Source organism: Ictalurus furcatus, chromosome 14 (genome assembly GCF_023375685.1).
Source record: "Ictalurus furcatus strain D&B chromosome 14, Billie_1.0, whole genome shotgun sequence".
NCBI lineage: Eukaryota > Metazoa > Chordata > Actinopteri > Siluriformes > Ictaluridae > Ictalurus > Ictalurus furcatus.
The window spans coordinates 16,752,685-16,776,837 of NC_071268.1; the positions used below are offsets into that span (position 1 = coordinate 16,752,685).

At 37.1% G+C, this 24,153-nt stretch overlaps 3 protein-coding genes across 5 annotated transcripts in view; 2 read left to right on the forward strand and 1 right to left on the reverse strand.

Moving 5' to 3' along the window:
• lrrk2 (leucine-rich repeat kinase 2) overlaps positions 1 to 2,969 on the forward strand; it is a 34,656-nt gene extending 31,687 nt beyond the window's left edge. For both annotated transcript variants that reach the window (XM_053641703.1, XM_053641704.1), the window contains exons 50-51: positions 610 to 693; positions 806 to 2,969. In XM_053641703.1, the coding sequence (XP_053497678.1) occupies positions 610 to 693; positions 806 to 927 (206 nt within the window). In that variant the 3' untranslated portion in view covers positions 928 to 2,969. The remainder of the gene's footprint in view (positions 1 to 609; positions 694 to 805) is intronic.
• Positions 2,970 to 4,816: 1,847 nt separating this feature from the next.
• clpxb (caseinolytic mitochondrial matrix peptidase chaperone subunit Xb) lies at positions 4,817 to 17,567 on the forward strand. Of its 2 annotated transcripts, XM_053641749.1 has the most exons (15): positions 4,817 to 5,211; positions 5,541 to 5,628; positions 7,598 to 7,758; positions 8,025 to 8,145; positions 8,384 to 8,538; positions 8,735 to 8,894; positions 9,153 to 9,194; positions 10,063 to 10,230; positions 10,801 to 10,965; positions 11,453 to 11,541; positions 14,501 to 14,665; positions 14,749 to 15,051; positions 15,859 to 15,951; positions 16,047 to 16,153; positions 16,435 to 17,567. In XM_053641749.1, exons 2-15 carry the CDS (start codon positions 5,571 to 5,573, stop codon positions 16,520 to 16,522), a joined length of 1,875 nt encoding a protein of 624 aa, XP_053497724.1. In that variant the 5' UTR covers positions 4,817 to 5,211; positions 5,541 to 5,570; the 3' UTR covers positions 16,523 to 17,567. The 2 variants fall into 2 exon arrangements, with proteins under 2 accessions (XP_053497724.1, XP_053497725.1); XM_053641750.1 differs by lacking the exons at positions 4,817 to 5,211; positions 5,541 to 5,628 and having other exon boundaries at positions 7,618 to 7,758; positions 8,025 to 8,141.
• spi1a (Spi-1 proto-oncogene a) lies at positions 17,346 to 24,134 on the reverse strand. The gene is made up of 5 exons (XM_053641751.1): positions 23,893 to 24,134; positions 23,497 to 23,587; positions 21,623 to 21,795; positions 19,047 to 19,203; positions 17,346 to 18,225 (listed from the first exon to the last, which is right to left on the reverse strand). Exons 1-5 carry the CDS (start codon positions 23,941 to 23,943, stop codon positions 17,915 to 17,917), a joined length of 783 nt encoding a protein of 260 aa, XP_053497726.1. The 5' UTR covers positions 23,944 to 24,134; the 3' UTR covers positions 17,346 to 17,914.
• Positions 24,135 to 24,153: the final 19 nt, after the last annotated feature.

Sequence of the window (24,153 nt, forward strand, 5' to 3'; positions counted from 1 at the left end):
CTGTATTCATAATGAGGTTCAGCTGGACTAGACGTAACCAGGCCTGATTACTGCAAACACTGTTCAGTCAAATCAACACTTAAATAGAACTTTTTCAACAGCATGAAGTTGGATAAAAGGTCTTACCCAGTGTGCCAAAACTGAAAGAAAGTCCAGAAATGATGAGGAAGAAGGTGATTGAAATACATTAGTCTGGGAAGCATTACAAAGCTATTTCAAAGGATTGGGGACTACAAAGAACCACAGTGAGAGCCATTATCTCCAAATGGAAAAACTCTGCACAGTAGTGAACCTTCCCAGAAGTGGCCAACCTTCCAACATTCCTCCAAGACCAAATTAATTAATTTTTCACATGGGTGATAGGTGTTGGATAACTTTTTTGTTTAAATAAAAATAAATAAATAAATAAAAACTGTATTGTGTGTTTACTCACATTGCCTTTGTTTTATGTTTATGCCTTTGTTAAGATGGATTGTATGAGATATACACAAAAACAAAAGAAATCTTTTTCACAGCACAGTATGATGCTGTCACTTAACTTCCTACCATTGTAAAACTCAGTAACTTTCCATGATACAAGACAAACAGTTACTTTATTAACTATTATAGAAACACAAGGCCAAAAAAAAAGTGTGATTCTGATGTTGGGAAGACGTGTTCACATGTCACAAGAGAAAATCAAGTCTCAAACAGGTAAGAACATTATTGTGGGATTCAGTCTCCATTATCTCAGTGAGTATGTACATTTCCACAGGCCTTTTCATCCCTTATTATTTATCCCTGTCTCTGTGTCTGTGTGTGACAGATAAAGATGCTGTGCTGATGATCTGGAGTAGTACGCTGTCTCAGGAAGTAAAGCATCTGAACAGACACTGTGAGCTGAGAGAGCAGATTGCATACAAAATGCAAAAACAGACCCATGACTAAACTTTATCTTTATTTGAACATCTGCCAAACCTGACATTAGTGTAAACTTCACCACTACATTGTTCACTAATTGTGAATGTCATTTCATTGGAAATGAAAAAGGGAACCATGTGTGTACTCACTCTGTTGGTAAAGCTCTTTTTATACTCATTTTTAGGTAACATTTTGTTTGTATACCACCTTTCTTCACAATTTAAAAGCTAACTTGTCTCTGGAGAAATAATTTTTCATTAAATTTCATAATATTCATTTTGAACATTTAAAATGACCTCTACGTATGCATGATTTTACATACATTGTTCTTGTAAATTTATTTTAAAATCACGTAGATCAGGCTGCTGGAGAATTGTGAAAGTGGTATAGAATGGTCATTCTGGCATGAAATCTTTCATATGTGCAATCACATCAGTGATCCTCAAGCTTGATAGCAGTTTAGTGATTACATTGTAGACTAGGGTGGAACTAAAGAGTGGATGACTGTAGGGATGGTGGATGAGGGGCTTGCAACATTATATGACTGAACAATCCATGTTACTGTAAACTGTAAGGTGCAATTGAATGTTTGTTTTCTGTCCCCTTACATGTCAATCCTAAAAAAAAAAACCCTCAAAAAAACAGAAAAAGATTGGTTGATTTCAGGGTATATTCTGTATGATTATATAATACTACCATCATAATAATTATAAAATAACACTATGTTTAGGATTATGTAATACTTCATGCATATCAGATTGATTTGCTCAACCAAGCCCCCCCCCCTTTTCTTTTTTTTTTTTTTTTTTTTAAGTGTACAGATGTGTTTACACTTTGGTACAGGTTATTTTGCAAAGGGATTATAACTTTGATACTGGAACTACTTGTGAAAGAACTGGACAATAAGCCAAAGATAGAGAATTTACAGCTCTGAACAATGTATTTCTTGTTTTTTACTCAAAATATGAACGTGCATGCCATTGTGATTTTTGTACTGTTATTGTTCTGTTATGAAAAAATAATTATTGAACTTTTATTTTTGTCATTATAAATGATCTTTCTATTTTACATTTAGTCGTGTATTCTATGCAAGGATCTCAAGATACATTTACAGACGTTATAGAAGTGGATTAGTTGCTGGATAGACATAAAAGCCTAACAAAACCTTACATACATATAGTACATAATATGAATTGATGAATTCCAGTTTCGCTGGTACTGATTTTTCATTGTCACAATGTCTTGGTAAAACATGTCACTATGTTCATCACGGACTGCACCAAGATTTGCATGGAAGAAGTCGAAGTGTGAAAGTAGAACATTAATCTGTAGTGACATTTTGCATGCTTTGGTTTTGTATGCTTGGTGCATTTTTTTTTTCCATCCAGCTGGATGCAGTATGGTTCTCTGTAGTTTTCAACAACATTCTTCCATAAAATTTTCTCCAGCCACACTAAAAACTCTTCAAACAGCATGTAATAGATGTGCTGTTTGATTTGTGGACCAACTTAAATTACTTCCTTTATCTTGGCATCAGTTACTTTTGGGAAAATATCTGTATAAAGTATTAAAATCCTTGCATATATAAATTCCTTCATCAGCCCAAGGAGCGAAATAAATCTTTGTTGAGTTGACAAATGCTTCATGTGACATGATTTTGTGTCTTACAGCTTGACTGGTCCTTAAAACAGATTCTTTAGCACAGATGTCCCTTTCACAAATGAAGCAACAGTACTTGTATGCGAGCTGCATTCCTCACTTCAGCAAAACTGCTTTCAGATCACCACAGATGTTCCAGTTTTAGCTGCTGCAATTATGTTTTTCAATAAGATTTCCATATTCAGATACATTTCCTTCATGTGTACTGCATAGCCAGTTGGTACTGAAGGATAGACGTTGCTGTTGTGTAACAACATATTATTCAATAAAAAGATACCACTCTTGTGGGTCGTGTTCAACCAATCACTCAGTGCAGAAACACATATTGTCATCCTGACCAAAGAAAATGGTTTCCTTTCTATATGTGAAAGACTGAAATTTTGTTATCACTGGGAGTTCTTTAGATTTTTTATTTATACCAGCCTTAGACCCAGTAACTCAAGTCCCTCAAGAAATCCTTAAACTCAGACTGTGTTACAAAACAAGGCTTAATACATGCAGCTGGTTCAAAATCTGGATCTTTCTCTTTCCAATTTGGCCATGTGCATCTTGGTATCTTCATCTGCGCCCTTTATGCTCCATATCTCTGGTGGTATCTATATTGGCGCTCTATATATCATGTAGCACTGACAGTGGATTTTTTTATTACTAGCAGAGACACTGGTCAGACCGATCTGTTACCTGACCCCACTGCTCTCAGTAGCTCTTAGCCAAGCTCTAGATTGACAGCACATGTTGCACAACATATGTGATAAACCCAGGCTTTGTCTTTGTCACCAGTTTCAAAAAAAGTTTTAGGCTTTCTTAATAACTGCTAACTCTTAGGCTTTCTTAATAGCTGCTAAATGCTCTGTCTGAGGGTTAAGTGTATACTTGGTACAAATGTACAGCATGCGTTGTAGCTTATCTGACACTGGTGCGACATTCCTGTTATAGAAATCCCTCCTTTTTACTGGCTTTACTGTAAGTGCACACTAAACTACATGTACTGAGCATGTACAACAATGTGGATACAAACCAATAACAGCACAATCAATCTGCCGTGGTGGATGTGAACGCATTTATACCTTATCTAACGCTTGTGCTGTCAGCATCTAATACTGCCCATGTATGCCCAAATCTAAGCATTTCCACTTTTGTGTAAGCTACATGCCCAGGCATGTCTGGACACACTAAACAAAATGTTTCATCATTTGCATTGTGGGGAATATTGAAAATTTGGATTGAAAACACAAAAATAGAAAAGTGTTGAACTGCAAACTGTTTGATATTTTAAATTTGTTGAAGAATTTCTTATGAATCTCTCAACCAGCTTCATGGTGGAGCACTTGGCTGCTTCTTCTAATTTCCAAAAGAAACCTATCTGTTTAGGGAAACGATTTTAAATTTTAAAACTAACTTAAGGAAAAACTACTTATTAAAATACCTTTTTTTCATTCAGAAGTAAATGTATATATGGATATTGACTTTACTATTTACACTTGCTAAATTTCAACCATAAGCCTTTATCAAAATGTCGACAGCAATGAAAATTATGCATTAATTTAATGAGGATATATTTATGAGACAAACTATGGAACACATGCTGTATAACCAACATAGACTCACAGTTCATGTTAATATTAACATCTGTACAACTACTCATTCAAGCAGTTAACAGCTAATCACATGGCAGCTGTGCAGTGAATACAATCCTGCAGATACAGGTCAAAGGCTTTGGTTAATGTTCACATCAAACATCAGAATGAGGAAAAATGTGATCTCAGCGACTTTGACTGTAGCATGGTTGACGCTGAAAGATGGGCTGGTTTGAGTATTTCAGAAACGGCTGAGCTCCATGCAAAATTTCCTAGAGTTTACACAGAATGATGCAATCAATCAATCAATCAGTCAATCAATCACCCAGTCAGTAGCAGTTCTGTGGGTGGAAAAGCTTTGTTGATTAGAAAGATCAGAGGAGAATGACCAGACTTGTTCGAGCTGACAGGAAGTCTACAGTAACTCAAATAACCACTCTTTACAACCATGGTGAGTAGAAAAGCATCTCAGAACACAACATGCTAAATTTCGAAGCAGATGGCTTACAACAGCAGACGACCACATCTATCATCAACGAACAAGCATCTGAAGCGACACTGCTCACCAAAACTGCATTGATGAAGTCTGGTAAAAGACCAGGGCGACTCTGTCCTGCTTGGATAAATGGATAATAGCATGCATGCGCAGGGAGGGGTACAGGTGTGCCTATTAAAGTGACCGGCGAGTGTATGAAATAATAGGAACACCTCCGATAGAGGGCGCCATGATGCTGAGTCGTTGTGCCTTTACAGAACAGGCGAAGAAGAAACGCCGCACTGTTGTGTTTACTGAGAGCGGAGGAAAACAGGTTTTGTGTACTTACACTGAGCTACTTCAGCGATTACACAACTCTACTCTGTCCTCCTGCTGAGCGGGATACACTTTAAGCTTTTTAGCACGGTCAAACCGGCATGAATATATATATAGTTTTTATTTTATAAACTGCACAGCTCATCACAGTTTATTATATCTTCATTATAGTTTAGTTTAGTTTAGTTTAGTTTAGCTTAGCGCGGCGCTGGGCGGAAGCTGTCAGTAACTGGTTTGATGTGAACTCGGACGCTGTTCCTTCCTGTAAGTAACTGTAACTGTAGTAAGTTATTCAGTTATACGTTGTAGGATTACAACATGTTAGTTACTAAACTAGCTACTTTATGTTAAGGTTTCGCATGTGTAGTATAAGTAGCAGTGCTTTTTTGTTGTTTGTTTTGTTTTGCTAGTGGTCTTAGCTGTTGCTCGTTGTTTTGACAGCAGAGAGTGTAGAGTATTTCACCTTCAGTCTCCTCGGCCTCTGACTACGATTCTGAGTTGTTATCGCTAATGTTTGTTGCATAAGTAAGTTAAAAGATGGTGACAGTTAAAATGTAAATTTCTGCGCTCATATCTAACTCTTTTTTTCTTAGCTTTTTCTTCTCCACATCTCGACCCAGAAGATGTCTTGCTGTACATGTGGATCTGCTGCGATTCGTCTCTTGAGTTCAGCACACAAAGGTGTGTGTGTGTGTGTGTGTGTGTGTGTGTGTGTGTGTGTGTTCTCAAAGTCATTTAATACTGAAAATGAATGCCAGCACTTAATGTGAAACGAAAAATCCTTGATTAAATGTTTTCTTTTTGTGCAGCAGGAATTAGTTATTGAATAATCACACTTTTCATTTTCAGTTCATTCTCATGAAACAGATGCTACTATACTAACAAGTACTATTTGGACTGTGTAAGATTTCTAGACATATGATTGTTAAGAAATGGTGCCAGAGGAATGTACAGTTGCAATAAAAAGTATTCAACCCCCATTGCAAATCAGGTTTATTGTCAATATTTACAGATTTTCAGCTGTAATTGAAATAGTTCAACACAATGGATGCTTCAAGTGGTTTCCCCAAATTCAACTGAAAATGTAACTTATAATGATTTCTCTAGTTTCAAAATTATTAAACCTCCTGAATAGAATCCCTCACAACAACACAAATATAGAAAACATTGTCTGAAGCACACCTGATGCAATTAATCAAGGGCTTCATTAGTTGCACCAGGTGTGCTTGAGCTGGAACACATGAAATACCTGAACTGGCTAGGGGTAGAAAATAAATGAAATACCTGGTCGTGGCAGAAAAAGGAAGTTATCAATGGCTGCAGCCAGATTTCTGAGAAGTCAGGTTGTGAAAAACCCTCGAGTGACTGCAAAAGACCTGCAGCAAGACCTGGTGGCAACAGGCACTGAGGTTTCAGTGAGCACAGTAAGGCGTGTACTAAACACAGAAGGATTCCATGCCAGAATTCCAAGACATACACCGCTACTGACCCAAAAGAACAAGAAAAGTCGCTTCAAAATCATATAAATAAGCCATAGAAGTTTTGAGGTACTGTTCTGTGGAACTTTTTGGCATAATGCATCAGCAGTATGTCTGGAGGAAGAAGAATGAAGAACACTCTGTCCACAGTCAAACATGGTGGTGGCTCGGTGATGCTCTGGGGTTGCTTTGCATGCTCTGGCACTGGAAACCTGCAGTGTTTGGAAGGCAAGATGGATTCATTGAAGTATCAGGAAATCCTAGGAGAAACCATCATCCCATGTGTCAGGAAGCTGAAGCTTTGGCATCATTGGACCTTACAACAGGAGAATGATCCCAAGCATACCTCAAATTCCACTAAGGCTTGGTTGCAGAAGAAGTCCTGGAAGATTCTACAGGACCATTACAGTCACCTGACTTGGGGTTGACAATGGGGGTTGAATAATTTTGATTGTAAGTGTAGCAATTCTGATCAAGGTTAAGCAATCTTGGGATAAATAACAGTGATGGGAGTATCTTCCTGATGTACACATGGTCATCACACTGCATGTTTTATGCACGCTATATACACCTCATATAAATGCAAACTTAGGGCTTGTGTCCATGTGAGTTGCAATTAATCATTATTAGGTTGCTTGAATGTACGTATGTAGGCTTTACCTATGCTAGTTTTTTAAAATATTTAAAAAAAAATTTTTTTAATGTGTCTATATTTTATATTGTTTCCATACTGAAACAAAAATGTGAAATGTGAGTCCTCTTTTCAAACAGTATAGAATAGAATTGGGACCAACATGAACGTTAATTTGGATGGGTCCCAGTTTGTAGACTTTTCGTTCGTTGTTGTTATTCATTAAAGAGCATTTAGGAACTCGGCATTCCTCCTGTTGTCAATTCACTGTGCTAATGTTTTAAATCAGCTTTCTAAAGAAGTGTCAGCTTATCCTTCCCAATGATGTCTTGGCTTGTGTTTAAAAAAAAAAATTGTATTTTAATGATATTTTCTAATACTGCATCAGTCATCAATGTTCACGTTCCCCAAATACTTGCCATTAAACTTCAAATGCCCATTCATGTATTTATCCTTTGGGTTTGTCTGAGTTGCTGGACATGGTCTGTGGTTTCTCTTATTGCCATAAGTTTATTAATGCTTAAGTTGTCTGTGTTTTCAGGGTTATCACGCTCACACGTTAAGTTCTATGCTCTCAGTAGAACAGCGACTCGTGAAGCCCATCTACCTCTTGCAGTACGAGTCAGATCGTTCTCAGAGAGTTCCGTGTGTTTCGCCTCAAAGGAGAACACACCAAAAGACGGCTCCAGTGATGAGGGAAAGGTACTTTTTTTTTTTGCTTTTTTTGTTTGTTTGTTTGTTTGTTTGTTTGTTTTTGTTCCAACACTGCACTGAGTATTAACAACATAGATTTCCAAGCATATCAAATTGCATGTAAATTTCCAAGTGTCTTCCAATTTCATTCATTCTCCATGACCGTATGGTCCAGTTCATTTCCTGTTTTATTGGAAAAATGCACAAACATGAAATATTTCAGGAATTTTGGATGTTCTGCTTAGACAGTTTAGGACTGTATTTTATCTGAGCAGAAGAGTGCGACAGATACAGTTGGGAAGAGATCTAAGGGTTCTGGTGGGTCAGGGAAAGGAGGAAGCCAGCTACGTTGCCCCAGATGTGGAGACACATGCACACATGTGGAGACGTTTGTGCGTAAGTGTAATTACTTTTCTGAGGTCTTTATTTAGCTATGCATTAAAGTTGCTTAAGCTTACCTATTACACTTATCTATTCTCATTTCTGTAAAAGATTGTAAGTTTGTAATCAAGCTACATGGGACTATCCATTTCTTTATTTAAAAAAAAAAAAGCATCAGATAATTTCTTGTGAACTTTCAGTGTGTATCATGAGGCTGTGTGCATTCTTACAATGTCTGTATTTCCCTCTCCAGCATTCACACGTTTTGTGAAATGTGAAAAATGTCATCACTTCTTTGTGGTGCTTTCTGAAAGCGACCCTAAGAGGGGTCTGAGTAAGGAGGCGGAATCTGCTGCTGAAGCTATTGAACTGGCACTCGCTCAGAAACCTCCCCCACCCCCTAAAAAGGTATGACCCATATCATCAAGAATATTAACTCTGCTGCTTTCCTGATGTAACTGGGTTCTATGTAAATGGCAAAATGTTTAATAAACCCATGATCAAATTTACTGTGACAGTAATGTGAACTGGAGACAGGATTAGCAAGTAAGCAACTTTAGTAAGGATAAACGCTAAGCTATTCGTCTGTGCTGTTTCACTGCAGATCTACGCCTACCTCGATAAGTATGTTGTTGGCCAGTCATATGCGAAGAAGGTGCTGTCAGTTGCAGTCTATAACCACTACAAACGGATCTACAACAACCTTCCAGCATCAGGCGGACTGCAAGCGGGGACAGAGAAGCCGATCTCGTTTAGTCCCCAGCGTTAGTGCACCTTAATGATAATGAACCATCTTGTATCTATCAAATATAACATTATTCATTTTATGAGTCCACATTAAGAGTACTCATAAATAGACAGTAGAAAGATGCTACAGCTGCTAAAGCTCATTTTTGTTGACTCTTGAGTTAAGTTTACTTCTTACTCAGTTTACTTACTCCCAGTGTGAGAGGCTTTTTCTTTCCAGTAGATGTCACAGTAACCTTAGTAACATCATTTTACCTGTTTTTTCTTTTCTTTAGAGCTAGAGATCAGAAGACGGGAAGATGAATACAGATTTACAAGTAAGTACATTTTCGCTTGCATGAAGAAATATACAAAATAAAATCTTTTATTTTTCGTGATTTGTACAATTAAATTGGTAAGTATGATACGCTCATGCGTTTTAGGTGGTCTGTAGTAGGAGCGATGATTGCATGAGTCAACCAATCTTGCCATATTCATAACACTGCCATAAAAGAGCTCTATGCTATATAATTTTATGCAATATCTCTTTCAGTAGCTTTCAAACCGAAACAGGAGAAATACATGCTCCCAATTGGCTAATCCTGTTTCTCACCATTACAGCTGGTAGCCAATGAAATGTGCTTAAAAATGAAATGCATTCTTAAAAAATAAAAAAAATCAGTATAAGTAAATATCATCACGTAATAGTGAATACAATTACATAGTTTCTGTTAGACATAGTCCATCTTTTTCTTAGAAACATCAAATTCTAATTTCAGTGCTTAGGTTAGTGGTGTTAATTGATGTATATAATTTTTATTTTTTTATTTTTATTTTTTTTATTATAATTTTAGATTACAGTCCTTCAGGGTCTCTCAAAAATGCTGATGTGTATTGGGCAAATTTAGAGTTTGACAACACTGGTTTCATCTGTGTTTTTCTGTTGGGCTCACCTTTGCTTATATACTGCAAACTGTGACAATTACCATGAATTGTTTTTTTTATTTTATTTTTTTAAATTCTCATAGAAGAGTGGAAATAGGCCTTGTGTAAATATGTTTCCATGATCACCTGTTTTGAATGATTGTTTGTGAGGAAAAACTAGTATGGTTTAGACACAATGATACTTCCATAGTTTTTATTATTCACTGTTTGTTCAGCTGCTTTCTTAAAGTGAAGTTTACATTGGCTCATTTTCATTAACAGAACTTCTTCAGATCAACCCACATGGCAATGCTCTTGGTGCAGCTGTTCAACAACAGGCTGCTCAACAAGCTGCGCCGAAGAAAAGGGGTGACGAGGTGCTGGACTCTACCCATGCTAGCATCAAACTGGAGAAGAGTAACATTGTGCTGCTAGGCCCTACTGGATCAGGTGTGGAGCAAACAATTTCTTACAGGAGCCCTATACCTCTTTAGTTTAGAGCATCTAGTGTTCTTGGAGTTCTTTTTAAATTAGAGCTGCTGTAATCAATGCTGGCAGAAGTATATCCAGACTAGAGGTCGACTGATAGTGGATTTTACCGATACCGTTAACTAAGTTGGTCAGTAAATAATAACAATAAATAATTGCAAATACATGACAGTCATGGAGGACTGCATATTTGCAAAGACATTTGAGAGTCAGGTTGTTTTGAATTTTTTAGTTGCTGATTTATATCACATAGCCTATGATGGTCACAGAAACATTTTCCAGAGCATCTAATAGAGTAATGACTATCATTACTAAAAAAAAATGTCAGTTATAGCAGCTTTAAGTTTGATGTAAGTACAATGTCCATGAATTTGAATCTATTTAATAATCATCACTTACTTATAGCTAAACCTTACCATGTGATTCAGTGTGAACAGCTTGCTTATGCTGGGTAAATAAAAGCAAAACCTTGCATAGAATGTAGTCAGACAAGTTTTTTACTTGAAATATTACTGATCTTTTGCTCTCCAGGTAAAACACTTTTAGCGCAGACTCTGGCTCAGTGTTTGGATGTTCCCTTTGCCATCTGTGATTGTACCACACTGACCCAGGCAGGCTACGTAGGTGAGGACATTGAGTCGGTCATTGCAAAGCTGCTGCAAGATGCCAACTACTCAGTGGAGAAAGCCCAGCAAGGTGGGTGTTTTTGAACAGAACACTTTAATCCAACCATATCAAACATTAAGCACATGTGGAAAAGTATTGATTTGCAAAACTATAAATAGAGAGATGAGATATGACTGTTCACCCTGGTTGTTTTGTTAAACATCAAGGAGAAATTAAAGTCAAACTGTCAGATGAAAATGCAGATTAATATGGTGCATGGTTAACAACTTAATTGTAATCTATAAAGACGGTACATTGTAAGAAACTGGAAATAGAGACATGGCTGTTGACCTTTTTTTGTTTAAAACTTCACTTTATTCCTTATTTCCTTTTCATATACTTTTATTCTGTGCATAATAAACAGTTTTGTTGTCTTTACATAAATCTGCCACAGCGTTTTCGACTCTGTCCTACTCTGATGGTTATAATAACTCATGTTTATATATATAAAAATGTTTAGTGATTATTCTGAACACTAGCCCTCTCTCTTTCTCACTCTCTGACACTGGCCCTACAGGAATAGTGTTTCTGGATGAGGTGGATAAGATTGGCAGTGTCCCAGGTATTCACCAGCTCAGAGATGTAGGAGGAGAAGGTGTCCAGCAGGTGTGTAATTTGAAACATTTGGTCCATTATATTTACTGCAATAGTTACTCTTTGGGGTTTCTATTTACAGTCATGTGAAAAAGTATTTCCCCATCCTGATTTCTTTGGTTTTTGTGTATAGCTCATACAAAATAGTTTTAGATCTTCAAATGAAATACAACATAAAACACAGGCAACCTGAGTAAACACACAGTACAGTTTTTAATTAATTTTTTTTATTGAAACAAGTTATCCAACACCGGTCACCCATGTGAAAAACCAATTGCCCCCTTAAACTTAAAATCTGGTTGTGCCACCTTTAGCAGCAATAACTGCAACCAAACATTTTTCACAACTGGAGGTTCCCCCCTGGAACTTTAAAAATCCAAAAATAATTTTAGACCTGACAAGAAACAAAACCTAGAGGAAATTTGGACCTGGAGGCCCAAAATTTTAATATCTACTTCTGCTGGGTAATGGGACACTGTGGAATCCCATGAAATGAAGAAGCAGACACTGCTGCAAAAGAAGCATTATTAGCAGATTTCAAAATGTGTCCAATACCTCACACTGACATAAAACCCATAATAAACTCATACATTAACAATAAATGGCAAACTGAGTGGGACCAATGCACCATGAACCAACTCCATGAAATTAGTCCTATTGTTGGCAAAAGAAACGTTTATTTATTTTCAAATCACTGGGACCAAATCGTCTACATCCGCTGTTGAATAGGTCACTCCAGGTCACACACTAGTTTTTAATACTGGAAGAAGGCTCACCAACATGTACCTTTTGCCAGAATCCATTATCCTTGAAGCATGTTTTATTAGACTGTACTGGTCTTAACCTCTTGAGAAACCTTTTTTATGCAGTCAACACTCTGGAAATTTTTTTTAACAAAGTCAAATCTAATACAACTTTAGCGGTTTTTAAGAAAAATAGATTTTAAAAACCTTATACAGGGTCCCTTAGACATTTCTCGCCATTAAAAAAAAGCCATAGAAGTTGGCATGGTGTTAAAACACATACAAACAAACATAACTGGAGATCAGTCTTTCACAGCACTGTGGTGGAATTTCAGCATACTCTTCTTTGCAGCATTGTTTTACTTCAGCCACACTGGAGGGTTTTCGAGCATGAACTGCCTGTTTCCTGAAGGTCCTGCAACAGCATGTCAATTGGATCAAGTCAGGACTTTAACTAGGCCACCCCAAAATTTTAATTTAGCCTTTTTTTGAGCAGGAGTGGGTTTACTCCTATGCTTTGGATCATTGTCTTGCTGCATAATCCAGTGAATTTAAATTTATGGAATAAAGACCAGACATTCTCCTTTAGGATTTTCTGGTAGAGAGCAGAATTCATGTTCTCCTCAATTACTGCAAGTTGCCCAGGCCCTGAAGCAGCAAAGCATCCCCACACCATCACACTTCCACCACCATGCTTGACCATGATGTTGTTGTTTCTGAAATTCACTGTTTAGTTTACACAAGATGTAATGGGACCCCTGTCTTCCAAACAGTTCCACTTTCGACTCATCAGTCCACAGAACATTCTCCCAAAAAGCAATTGTTTTCACCTCACTACTCATCCATGTATGCCATTTTTGCCCAGTGTCTTTCTGATAGTAGAGTCGTGAACAGTGACCTTTATTGATGCATGAGAGGCCTGTAGGTCCTTTGATGTTGTCCCTGGCTCTATTGTGACTTGCTGGATGAGTAGTTGCTGTGCTCTCGGAGGAATTTTGGAAGGTCGTCCACTTCTGGCAAGGTTCACTACTGTGCAGAGTTTTTCCATTTGGAGATAATGGCTCTCACTGTGGTTCTTTGGAGTTCCAGAGCCATTGAAATAGCTTTGTAACCCTTCCCAGACTGATGTATTTCAATCACCTTCTTCCTCATCATTTCTGGACTTTCTTTCAACTTTAGCATAGTGTGTTATTGGGTAAGACCTTTTAACCAACTTCATGTTGTTGAAAAAGTTCTATTTAAGTGTTTATTTGATTGAACAGGGTTTGCAGTAATCAGGCCTTTTTATGTCTAGTCCAGCTGAACCCCATTATGAATGCAGTTTCATAGATTTGGGGAATTAGCAACTACAGGGGCAAATAAATTTTCACATAGGCCCAGTTGTTATTGGATAACTTTTTTTCTTCAATAAATAACATTATCATTTAAAAACTGTATTTTGTGTTAACTCAGGTTGCCTTTGTTTTATCTTAGATTTTCTTTTCATTTCTGAAACAATTTACTATGTGATATACACAAAAATGGAAGAAATCAGGATCGGGGCAGATACTTTTTAACAGCACTGTACGTGTTTGCCCATGTAATATTCATGTAGTGAATCTACAGTACAAGATGACCTGTAGTACACAGAAGTGGAGGGACAGAAAATCCTTTTTGTATGCTGTAGTGAAGTTTTAGTTATGTTTTGGGAATTCGTCACAAGTTCCAGTAACTTTAACACTCAGAACCGTGATGAATAATATGCTACTAATCCAATCATAAAGTGCTGTAAACTACTCTATTTCAATGTTATTTTGTGTAAGCCAGGCTTTTATGTCCTTATGTCCAGCTCAAGCTAATGGCTGTAAATGGATTATTATCCTTCTTAAGCAATCTTTTTCTCCTGTCCAGGAGGATATTGTTCCAAAATCGTGATAACGTAGCAAAGCAAATTCTATTTAGGCTAAATAACCCATAGTCTGTGTTGAACAGTATGGTCATTAGCTGGCTAGTGGCAAAACAATGGCAGTCCGTTAAGCTGGTAATCTGTCCGTATTGACCAGCTAGATTTTCAGTGCTGGCACTGTGCCTTTATTTTTGTCTGTGTGACCAATAATTTATAAACAAAATATGTGCAATATACATTTTTATTTGCATAATGCCAGATGGATGTGTAACATGAATGTATCTGTTAGTACTTGTTAATATATCAGTGCTAATCCTGCCCTTAACCTTAACCTTGTGCTCAGGGTTTGTTGAAACTCCTGGAGGGCACCATTGTAAATGTACCAGAAAAGAACAGCAGGAAGTTGCGAGGTGAAACCGTGCAGGTGGACACAACCAACATCCTGTTTGTGGCATCAGGAGCCTTCACCGGACTGGACCGGGTCATTAGCCGGCGGAAGAATGAGAAGGTGAGATAGAGAGACATTAGGTCAGCAGCGTGTAGCAGTAAACGATCACAATAGTGGCCTTTTTTGAGACTTTGTGTGTGCAGTACCTTGGATTTGGCTCGGCCTCCAACCTGGGGCAGGGACGCCGTGCAGCAGCGGCAGCTGATCTGGCCAATAGCTCAGGCAGTGAGCTGGATGTGATTTCTGAGATGGAGGAGAAGGATCAGCTCCTGAGTCAAGTAGAGGCACGTGACCTCATTGAGTTTGGCATGATTCCTGAATTTGTAGGTCGTCTGCCCATCATAGTGCCTTTGCACAGCCTGGATGAGCAAGCACTAATGCGCATTCTCACCGAGCCCCGGAATGCTGTGGTGCCTCAGTATCAGGCCCTCTTCAGTATGGATAAGGTAATCTCTCTTTTTGCATTTCTCTTCTTCTATCTCACACACAGACAAACACACATTTTTATGCTGGAATGCCAAGGTAAGTGGTTTCATGGGCCATTTTCAACATCTTGTTAAAAAAAAAATTATTATTTATTTTTATTTTAAATCTTGCCCAGTTTCAGTAAAACTGTCCCCACTGTAGCCTAAGATTCATGTTCTTGGTTGACGTCTTCTGCTGTTGTAACTCATCTGCCTCGAAACTTTCTGCTCAGCACTGTTGTAAAGAGTGGTTACTTGAGTTACCATAGCCTTCCCTTCAGCTCGAAACAGTCTGGCCATTCTTCTCTGACATCTCATGAAGGACCTTCATAGAATTGCTGCTCACTGGACATTCTTTTTTTTTTTTGTTTTTTGCACCATTCTGCATAACCTCTAAAGACTATTGTGTGTGAAAATCCCAGGAGTTCAGCAGTTTTTGAAATATGCAAACCAGCTCATTTTGTACCAGTTTCCTCATTCTGATGTTGCTGTGAATTTTAACTGGACCTCTTAACCTGTATCTGCATGATATCACGCTTCGTGCTGCTGCCACATGATTGGCTGATTTGAATTCTTGTATTAATGAACAGGTGTACAGGTGGTTCATGAGTGTATGTCATAATCTGACCATGTGTAAATGTGTAGGTGCACTTCTCTATGACTAATAGCATATACAGAGACAGAAGAAGGTAGACTTATATCTATATTTTACCATCAACCAAATGTCTCTTCTCTACTGTTTCTTTGGTCTGTTATATAAGCCTTGATGTCTGGTGCCCTGTGTTTCAGTGTGAGCTGAATGTGACTCCAGATGCACTTAGGGCCATTGCCAGACTGGCTCTTGAGCGGAAGACTGGAGCCAGAGGCCTCCGATCCATCATGGTACACACACACACACATACACATACACTGTTTCCTCTTTTCTTCTAGCTGGCTTCAGTCAGAGTGTCATGACTGTTCCATGTTGCATTCTTTAGGAGAAGCTGCTGTTGGAGCCCATGTTTGAGGTGCCACAGTCAGATATTGTGTCTGTGGAGCTGAATAAGGATGTGATTTTGGGCAAGACTGAACCACGCTATATCAGGTAAACTTGATTTAAACATGCAATAATGTTAAAATTTTCCTAACATTAAGTCAGAGCTCAGGACACACTGTGTACTTAAAGAAAAAAAATCAATTTCACTTTGTTGTAGAAAGTGCATTAATGTACCAGGTATCGTTTTACACATTGTTTTACAGGTATTGTTTGGCACTACAGAGAGGCTAGTGCCATTTTTGCTGGTACTCTCAGTATATTGAATGTTTCTAGAAATATTTTACAAAGAGCAACATAGCTAGGAGAAAGATTTTTTTGTGTGTATGCAGAGCTTCAACTAACGAGACCACAGAGGAGGAGTATGACTATGGCATTGAAGAGAACTGGCTGAGACAAGCAGATGTAGCCAACAACTAATAATGCAGTTATGAAACATTTAAAGATCTCTCTGGACTCTGCATCAGTAAAGCTCAGAAAACCAGAAGCAACATTCTTCTGCTCAAGGCTAAACAGGACCCCAGCTTAAACCTAAAGCAGAGACACTTGCCTGTTAATAATTTTCAACTGAACAAAAAAGAATTAGATAGACCTCCTAATCACCTTCTGGACCCACATTCCCTGTAGGAATGTACAGAAAGTGACTACACACAATCCAGCAGGTTTTAATTACAGTCTGTGTGCATAGCTAACAATTTTATGTATAAAAAAGACTTATATTTTCTTGAGGGAATTTTGATGATTGTGGAAAGATTGCTGCAACTGGGATCATAAAATGCAGCTTAAGGTGTCAAGCTAGGTATGTTTAATTTGAGTATTTTTGGTGCATGCACCAATCAACTTGTCCATTATCTAGTAAGAGTATTTCAGTTTCGCATAATGGTGGTGCTGGTTTCTCTACCTCTTTTTTAACAGCAATGAGTGTGACATTGCTCTGTACTTGTAGGTATATCTTTTTTAGATTACCTATAATTGAATCAAGAAAACTGCTGCAGAGGACTGATTTTTTTTTTTAAAACAATGCACAAGCAATTGCAAGGACAGCACAATTGACCTTTTCCAAATGTGTTAAATGCCCTCTTATTGACCCTCCCTGCATGCAACACTCTTCAGAGTGAAGTAACTGATCATTCATCAAAACTCAGTACTACTAATGGTTTAAAAATGCAATCTGTTTACACACACTTGTGTGTTGAATTGAATTCATAACAGTAATGACCCGTTTGTACACAAAAAAGTCACATTAAGTTTTCATATATACTTTTATTGAAATCGGATTCCTTCTTCCATTTCAAATGTCAGCAAACCACCACAAAGGCCCTTAAATTTGGAGTTTATGTGCCATTATTGAAAAATATAAATAAAGTGTGTATATATGTAACATGTTATTCTGTGTCATTACTGTTTAAGCAGAATTGTAGGTAGAAAATAGTCAGGATGATGTAAAAATAAAAACTATTATGGATTTTGTTTGTGCAGTGTAAATGTATATCCTATAGGGGACAGTACACAAGAAGTTCCCTAATCCACACAGATACATTCAACTGCTATTAACAGTAGTTTTCCCATTTCACTAACAATCCACATAGAAACCTGCTTTTAGGCCTCTCAGAAATATGGAACTTGTCATACTGTCTATCATTTTCAAATTTTAGTTTCCATGGTTGAGTGCAGAAGGAAGCAGAATCCTAAAACATACCCCATGCCCAAAAATGTTCTAGATATAGTGTATGTGGAGTCCCTGAGGAAAAAGTTGAGGGGGAAAAAAAAGCCCTGCTTTGTGTAGCAAGAGCATTCCATGGGAATCCTCTCTCAGTGATATTTTTTCTCTGCCGGCATCCTCCTCAGCACCTCACTACTGAACTGGTATGTAAGTTTCTTCTTGATTTTTTTCACCTCCCCTGTCTTGCCATAGTTGCGCAGGGCCCTAGCCATCTTCTGATAGGTCATTCTCTTGCGGTTGCCCTTCTGTAGGCCCCAGCGGCTGGCCAGCATCTCCTTGTGTTTGGAAGAGAACTGAAAGGTGCCTCTCTCTCTGTCCACCCACCAAATGCATTCTTTCATATCCCCCTCTCTGAGCAGCTCCAAAAGGAACTGATAGAGACGCATTTTTCTTTTGTTGCCTGGAGGACCAGAAAAAAAACACATTTAAAAAAACAAACAAGATTTGTACAACTGTGTCTGGAAGACATAACAGGTTTCAGTCTTGTCACCACAGTTTTATATTTATTTATTTCTGCTTTACAACTGGGTGATATGACAGTATAACACTGATATTCCAATAAATAAAATGACTATCATCAGTGCCTTCATAACAATGACTATTGATATTTCCAGTAACAAATAGCTAATTGGTTGTTAAAGTATAATTTTATACAAAATATTTAATGTTCCCTTTTCATGTTAAGTTTTTATGTCCAAAACATATAAAGAGTGTAAATTCCATTTAAACACCAAAAGCCAACTGAAGACTATAGCAGAGATTCATTATAATCCCAGATGCACTGTAAAGTATTAGTCACCTTTAGAATTTATAGGAGGAATTTCATAATTTGTTGGTTGTTGGGGAAATTTTGCCTGATTGACCTTTTCTATGTTCTCCCATTAATTTCCTATGATGTGTTATGGCTTGTTTCAAAAACCAAATGAAACACCTACACTGTTAACTTGTTACTGCTATGTGTGAGTCAGGTTCTACTTGGCTGACAGTTATGTGATTAAATGGAGTTATGCAAGGCTTGAGGAACAGTATGAGAGAACAGTTTGCTGTCGTGTCTTCAGCTTTAGCAAGAGGGGTCAGGCCATTTTGTCCAAAACCACCAGAAATCATACATTACTATGGCCAGAGTTTGTGTTTTCCTGTAAAATGTAAGAACTGGAAAACGTTGACGTAGAGTTGCAATGAAATGCTACCTGGCTTTTAAGCCTTCCATTTGATCCTCACCTGTTAAGCTAGTGGATGTGCTAGCAAGGTGTGCCCCATGGTCCTCTTCTCCCTCAGACACCTCAAATGGTGGACTGCGTGCCCCTGCATCCTCATCGTCTGTGCTGCAGTGGGCAGCAGGAGAGCGCTGGTACAGTGGGTGAGAGACATACGCAAACTGTGGACCAGAACAACATTCATTGATTGCTTTGTGTTAATCAATAAGCCTTTTTTTTTTTTTTTTTTTTTTTGCTGAACCAAAGCAGAAATCAACTAAAGAACAAAGCACAGTATTTGTAGGATAGAATACCAATCAATGTAGAAACAGTGTTTAGACTAGGCATCCCTTTATTCTTTGACCAAAAATTGTCTGCACTCTAAAAACTGCTGGGTTAAAAAATAACCCAATTTTGGTCAATTTGGAAACATGGCACTGGGTCCAATATGGAATAATCCAGCATGGTGTTATTTAACCCAGTGAGGTTGGGTTAGGATGTTAACCCTGTCTATTGGGTTGATTTTTTAAAAAGTCAGCTTGTGGGTAAAAATGGCTACACTGCTAGGCTCTACACACCCAAGTTGTTATGGTTACAGTGAGCATTTCATAACGGCACAAAAGCTTTTGGTGGTGTGTTTAGCAGGATTACAAAACTAAACCATGATCATGAGTGACGTAGATTAAATGCTGGGTTAGAATTAACTTGACTCCACTGCTAGCTATTATCTGTGAGAATATGTAGGTAATTTTTAACTAGTTAGAAGTAATGTGAATAATAAAAATAGAATAATAAAAGCACAAATTACTCAAAATAAGGTAAGCTAATGTTAACTGTAAATATAAGCATGTTTAAAATTTTCTTACAAAAGCTACTACTCCAGCCATATTTTTCCTCAAATAATGTCAGAGGCTAACACTGGCTAGCGAAGCAAACTACACATTAAAAAGTTATTGCTTACATAATGTGTACAGAAATATCATTGTGAAAGTTTAACTAACCTATAAAATAAGTTAAATGTGAACAAAAAATGTTTTTCTTGAAGTTGCAGCCGATTTACTACAGAATTTTTCTGGTTGCCACTCTGTCTCCACATGCAACTCCAGAAAATGAATCTTGATGCAACGTGTCTGTTCCCTTTCAGGTCCACATCACCAATTCAGCATGTTGTGTTGGCCATTATCAACCCACTTTGGGCCACTTTGGCCTAACTGCCTGACCAAACAATAACGTGCTAAACCCAACAACTGAGATGTAAAAATTCTATTTTTATCTGTTTTGTTTTTTCTGTAACTAATAATCTCACATGGCATCACTCAGACAAAACAAAATAAATTGACTGGATCAATGTGTACAATTTTATTAGGCAATCTATACTGTTTCAACAGTGTTTATTGTGCTATGGACAAGAAACATGCTAAGTTGACACAATCTCGAAACTGCAGTCCAATACTTGGAAACCACAGAATTACCTTATAATGAAAGAGGAACTGCTAAAGCTATTGTGTCAGAAAAAAAAGGGGGCACGAGATATGTTACACTGACTTTAATATCATTTTTATTTTTTCCCCAAATAATTTCATTTTTTCCCCTTTTATAGCTTTTCTCATTATCAGTTTGATTTTCTTTGCCAGTAATTGCAAAGAGATATATTCAAAAACAATTTCCAATTGTTAGTCATATTTATATGTTAAGAGAATGTGAGGTTTAACCAAGGCATGGTGTATGTGTGTGTCTGTGTGTCTCTGTCTGTGTCTGTGTGTCTCTGTCTGTGTCTGTGTGTGTGTCTATGTGTAGTATGTCCCTGAATTAGTGATGACAGTGGCCTCAGTCAGGAAAAGACACTGTTGAGCAATCAGTCTGTGACTGCAGTGTTTCAGTGGTTCTCAGTGCAGATGGTCTCCTCGACATCCTGCCTCGTGCTCATCTCTTTAAGCCCCATTATGTTTGTTCACCCATCTCTTAATGACTCATAGTTAAACTTTAGCTTAACTCCAATACCTGATGTTCGTTCCTCGTAACATTGTTTACAACGTGTCCACTGTGTACCTAACATTAGGATTGACTTTCAAAGAAAAATTAAATAGATGCATTTACAGTAAACAACTGACATGTGGAAGTAAATTTACATCTGACAATCCTCACTTTACATTTATGCTTACACCCTGAAGCTCTTTCTCTCTTTCACTACAATAAGTAAGTATTAAAGCAAATGAAAGGTTCATAAAAATGTATTTAATGTGCTAACATCCTGAACAATGTTTTCTTTTTCTTTTTAAATCTCAACCAATCTTAAACAGATTTTCCCCAAATATTTCATTGTCTTGCAGTAAGCTGCAGTTCCCTTACATAGACCAGTTTCCAATCATTTACATACTCCTAGAAAAAAGGGTTCCTAGATCCTAGAAGTGTGGAGTCTAACAGTTTAGGTGAGTTCTGTACTGTAACTTACTAGTTAGTTAAATCATGTGTGTTTGAGCAGGGAAATAACCAGACTGCTGACCACTGACCCTCCAGAATCTGGGATTTTTAGACAGTTCATCTGTATAAATAAATAATATAAGGATCCACTATTTCGTCAGCAATTGTACGAGGACTAACCTGAGGTGCGACCACAGGCACAAAAGCCCCCAGGCCTGAATCCAGAGGTGGGTGGTAAGACTCCACATCGCCATAGTAGTAGGTGGCAGGGTGTAGTTCAGTGAAGTGACTACTTGAAGGGACGTCCAGCTCACTCTGGTGAGCGTGATCAGTGTGGTAGTCCCATCCACTCTCTGGAAGAAGGAGCAAGAGGAAATGTATTTTTTAAATTAGTTTTAAATAAAAAAGTATAAAAAAAAGTATTTGTAGAGAAGACACTCAATGCTTTATCAGCAGTGGCTTCTTAGCTATATAATATATATAAAATAAATAAATAAAAATACTAATTTATATAACCCCTTTAAGTCTAGGTAAAGGGACTTTATAAACTTGGACACTCATTCAAAGCGCTCCAACATTTCTGTCTTTAAGATTATAGATAACTTTCAGTTGCTGTAGTTTTATTATTCCTATATATATATATATACACACACACACATACATACATACATACATACATACATACATACATACATACAGGGTTGTATACTACAGCTAGGTGTTTAGAATGTGTACAGCATCCTAAATGATTGTTTGGTTCTGGTGGACTTTGCCTTTAGAGTGTGTAGAGGGGAAGAGTCTGAGCCAGGTGTGTTATGAATCTCATCACTGAATAAAGATCATATCCTATAATTTCATATTCTCCACAGTGCAAATCTATCATGTAATGGTTACTTGCTGTAAATGGCTCTATGTTTGTAATGAATAAAAGAGAAATATGATCACAGGCTGTTCAGATGGAGAGGAGATTGTTGCCAACTTTCAGCTCTGCCACTAGGAAATCCAATATCTAGTTGCAGATGGAATAGTATAAGTTGCCAACGATAGGATTAACAACTACTGAGGCAGTAAGCAAAATCAAGTGGGTCTGGAATTTATACACAATGCATGAGTTTCAACATATTTCTTTGGTTGAGAATCGTAGCTGAAGGAAATGGTTGCTGCAAGTACAGCACCTAAATGTAACAGAATTTCTACCACTTTGTCAAAATTTTAGTGCATCCTTTTTAAATAATTGTACGGAAGGTTTTTTTTCTCAACTTGTTTTTACAGTATTGGTTAAAATCAATCCAACTGGCATGCTGCCTACTAGGTAGTACTTGTATCAATGGAAATGTAGCACAGCCCACAACATCTGAACAAGTGCAAAGCCGTGAAATATTTCCCAAACACGCAATCATTTATATTCTGTTCTTTAGCAGTTTTTTTTTACCCATAAAACAAAATTAATAATCCACCTTTAGAACAACATTTATCACAGTATTTTTAATATGTTAAAGTTTCTAAAAGCACATTTGCTATCTTATCTGCACTTTGTTATAACCTATGATGATTAAGCTCTTTTCACAAAATTCCTTCAATGTAGATTGAAAAACCTGTAAAATTCTAAAAATTAGAAAATATGTTTTTGGGAAAATGCTGCACTTTCCTTTAAGGTGATAAATTAATGATGGTCTGTTTACTTTAGTTAGAATAGGAAGCTGTTTAATGTATTTTGCTATAACTTTATTAAGACTGCTTTGAAAGAGACAACTTCTGGATTTATTAAAACAAATCCAGAAGTTAATCTATGTTCAGATCTAATGATTTGCTTTTTAAAATAACACCTGGTTGTTTTTTTTATGACATAAATAATTATGTTTAAGTTTCATTCTCTTAAATGATTGTGACAGCTATGTTTCTTATGTTACTTTTCATCAGAATCATACTTCACCAGCAGCTCTTTAAAAAGCATTCGCATCATTCAATTGTCCAACACAATCAGCAAAATACAACTGCAAACAGAGAGTAATTCCTAGAAATCTTTAAAAAAAAAAAAATTTTTAAGAACTTACCCATATGACCATCTGCATCACCGGGTAAGTATGGGTAAAAATCATACTGCGGTCGGAAAACTTGATCGTATGTAACAATTTCATCTGATGACTGAAGGTTTGAGAAAATAGAAGCATGAAATGAAGAGAATGTTTTGTCAGAATATTTTACAAAAAACATGCATGAACTCAATTTAATTAAATAATAATAATAATAATAATAATAATAATAATAATAATAATAATAATAATGCCTTGGACTGTATGCACTATGTTAAACAATTTCACATCATAATAATCACACCTATGCTGATATATACAATGACAATATATACAGCACCATATATACTATTTTAGTATTCAGTACAAGTATTGCGTGTCTCAGGTTTTTACCATGTACTAAAAGCATATACTTACTGATGAAATGACACAACCCTCCATTCTGTAATGTATAATCTTCTCAGGCATACAGCTCTATCTAGATTTCTCTCTGTTACATAAGGAACAAAAGCTGGAAAACAAACTTATCCTTCTTTATATTTTTTTCCTTCTGTTACACTACAAATAGAGCAAAGAAAGTGAAATGGTGATAAATGCCTCTAGAGGTCTGCACTTTATTACCCCACACTGACTGTTCTCTGTGCACTGGCAGTTCCTGATTTTGATCAGGTCAGAAGG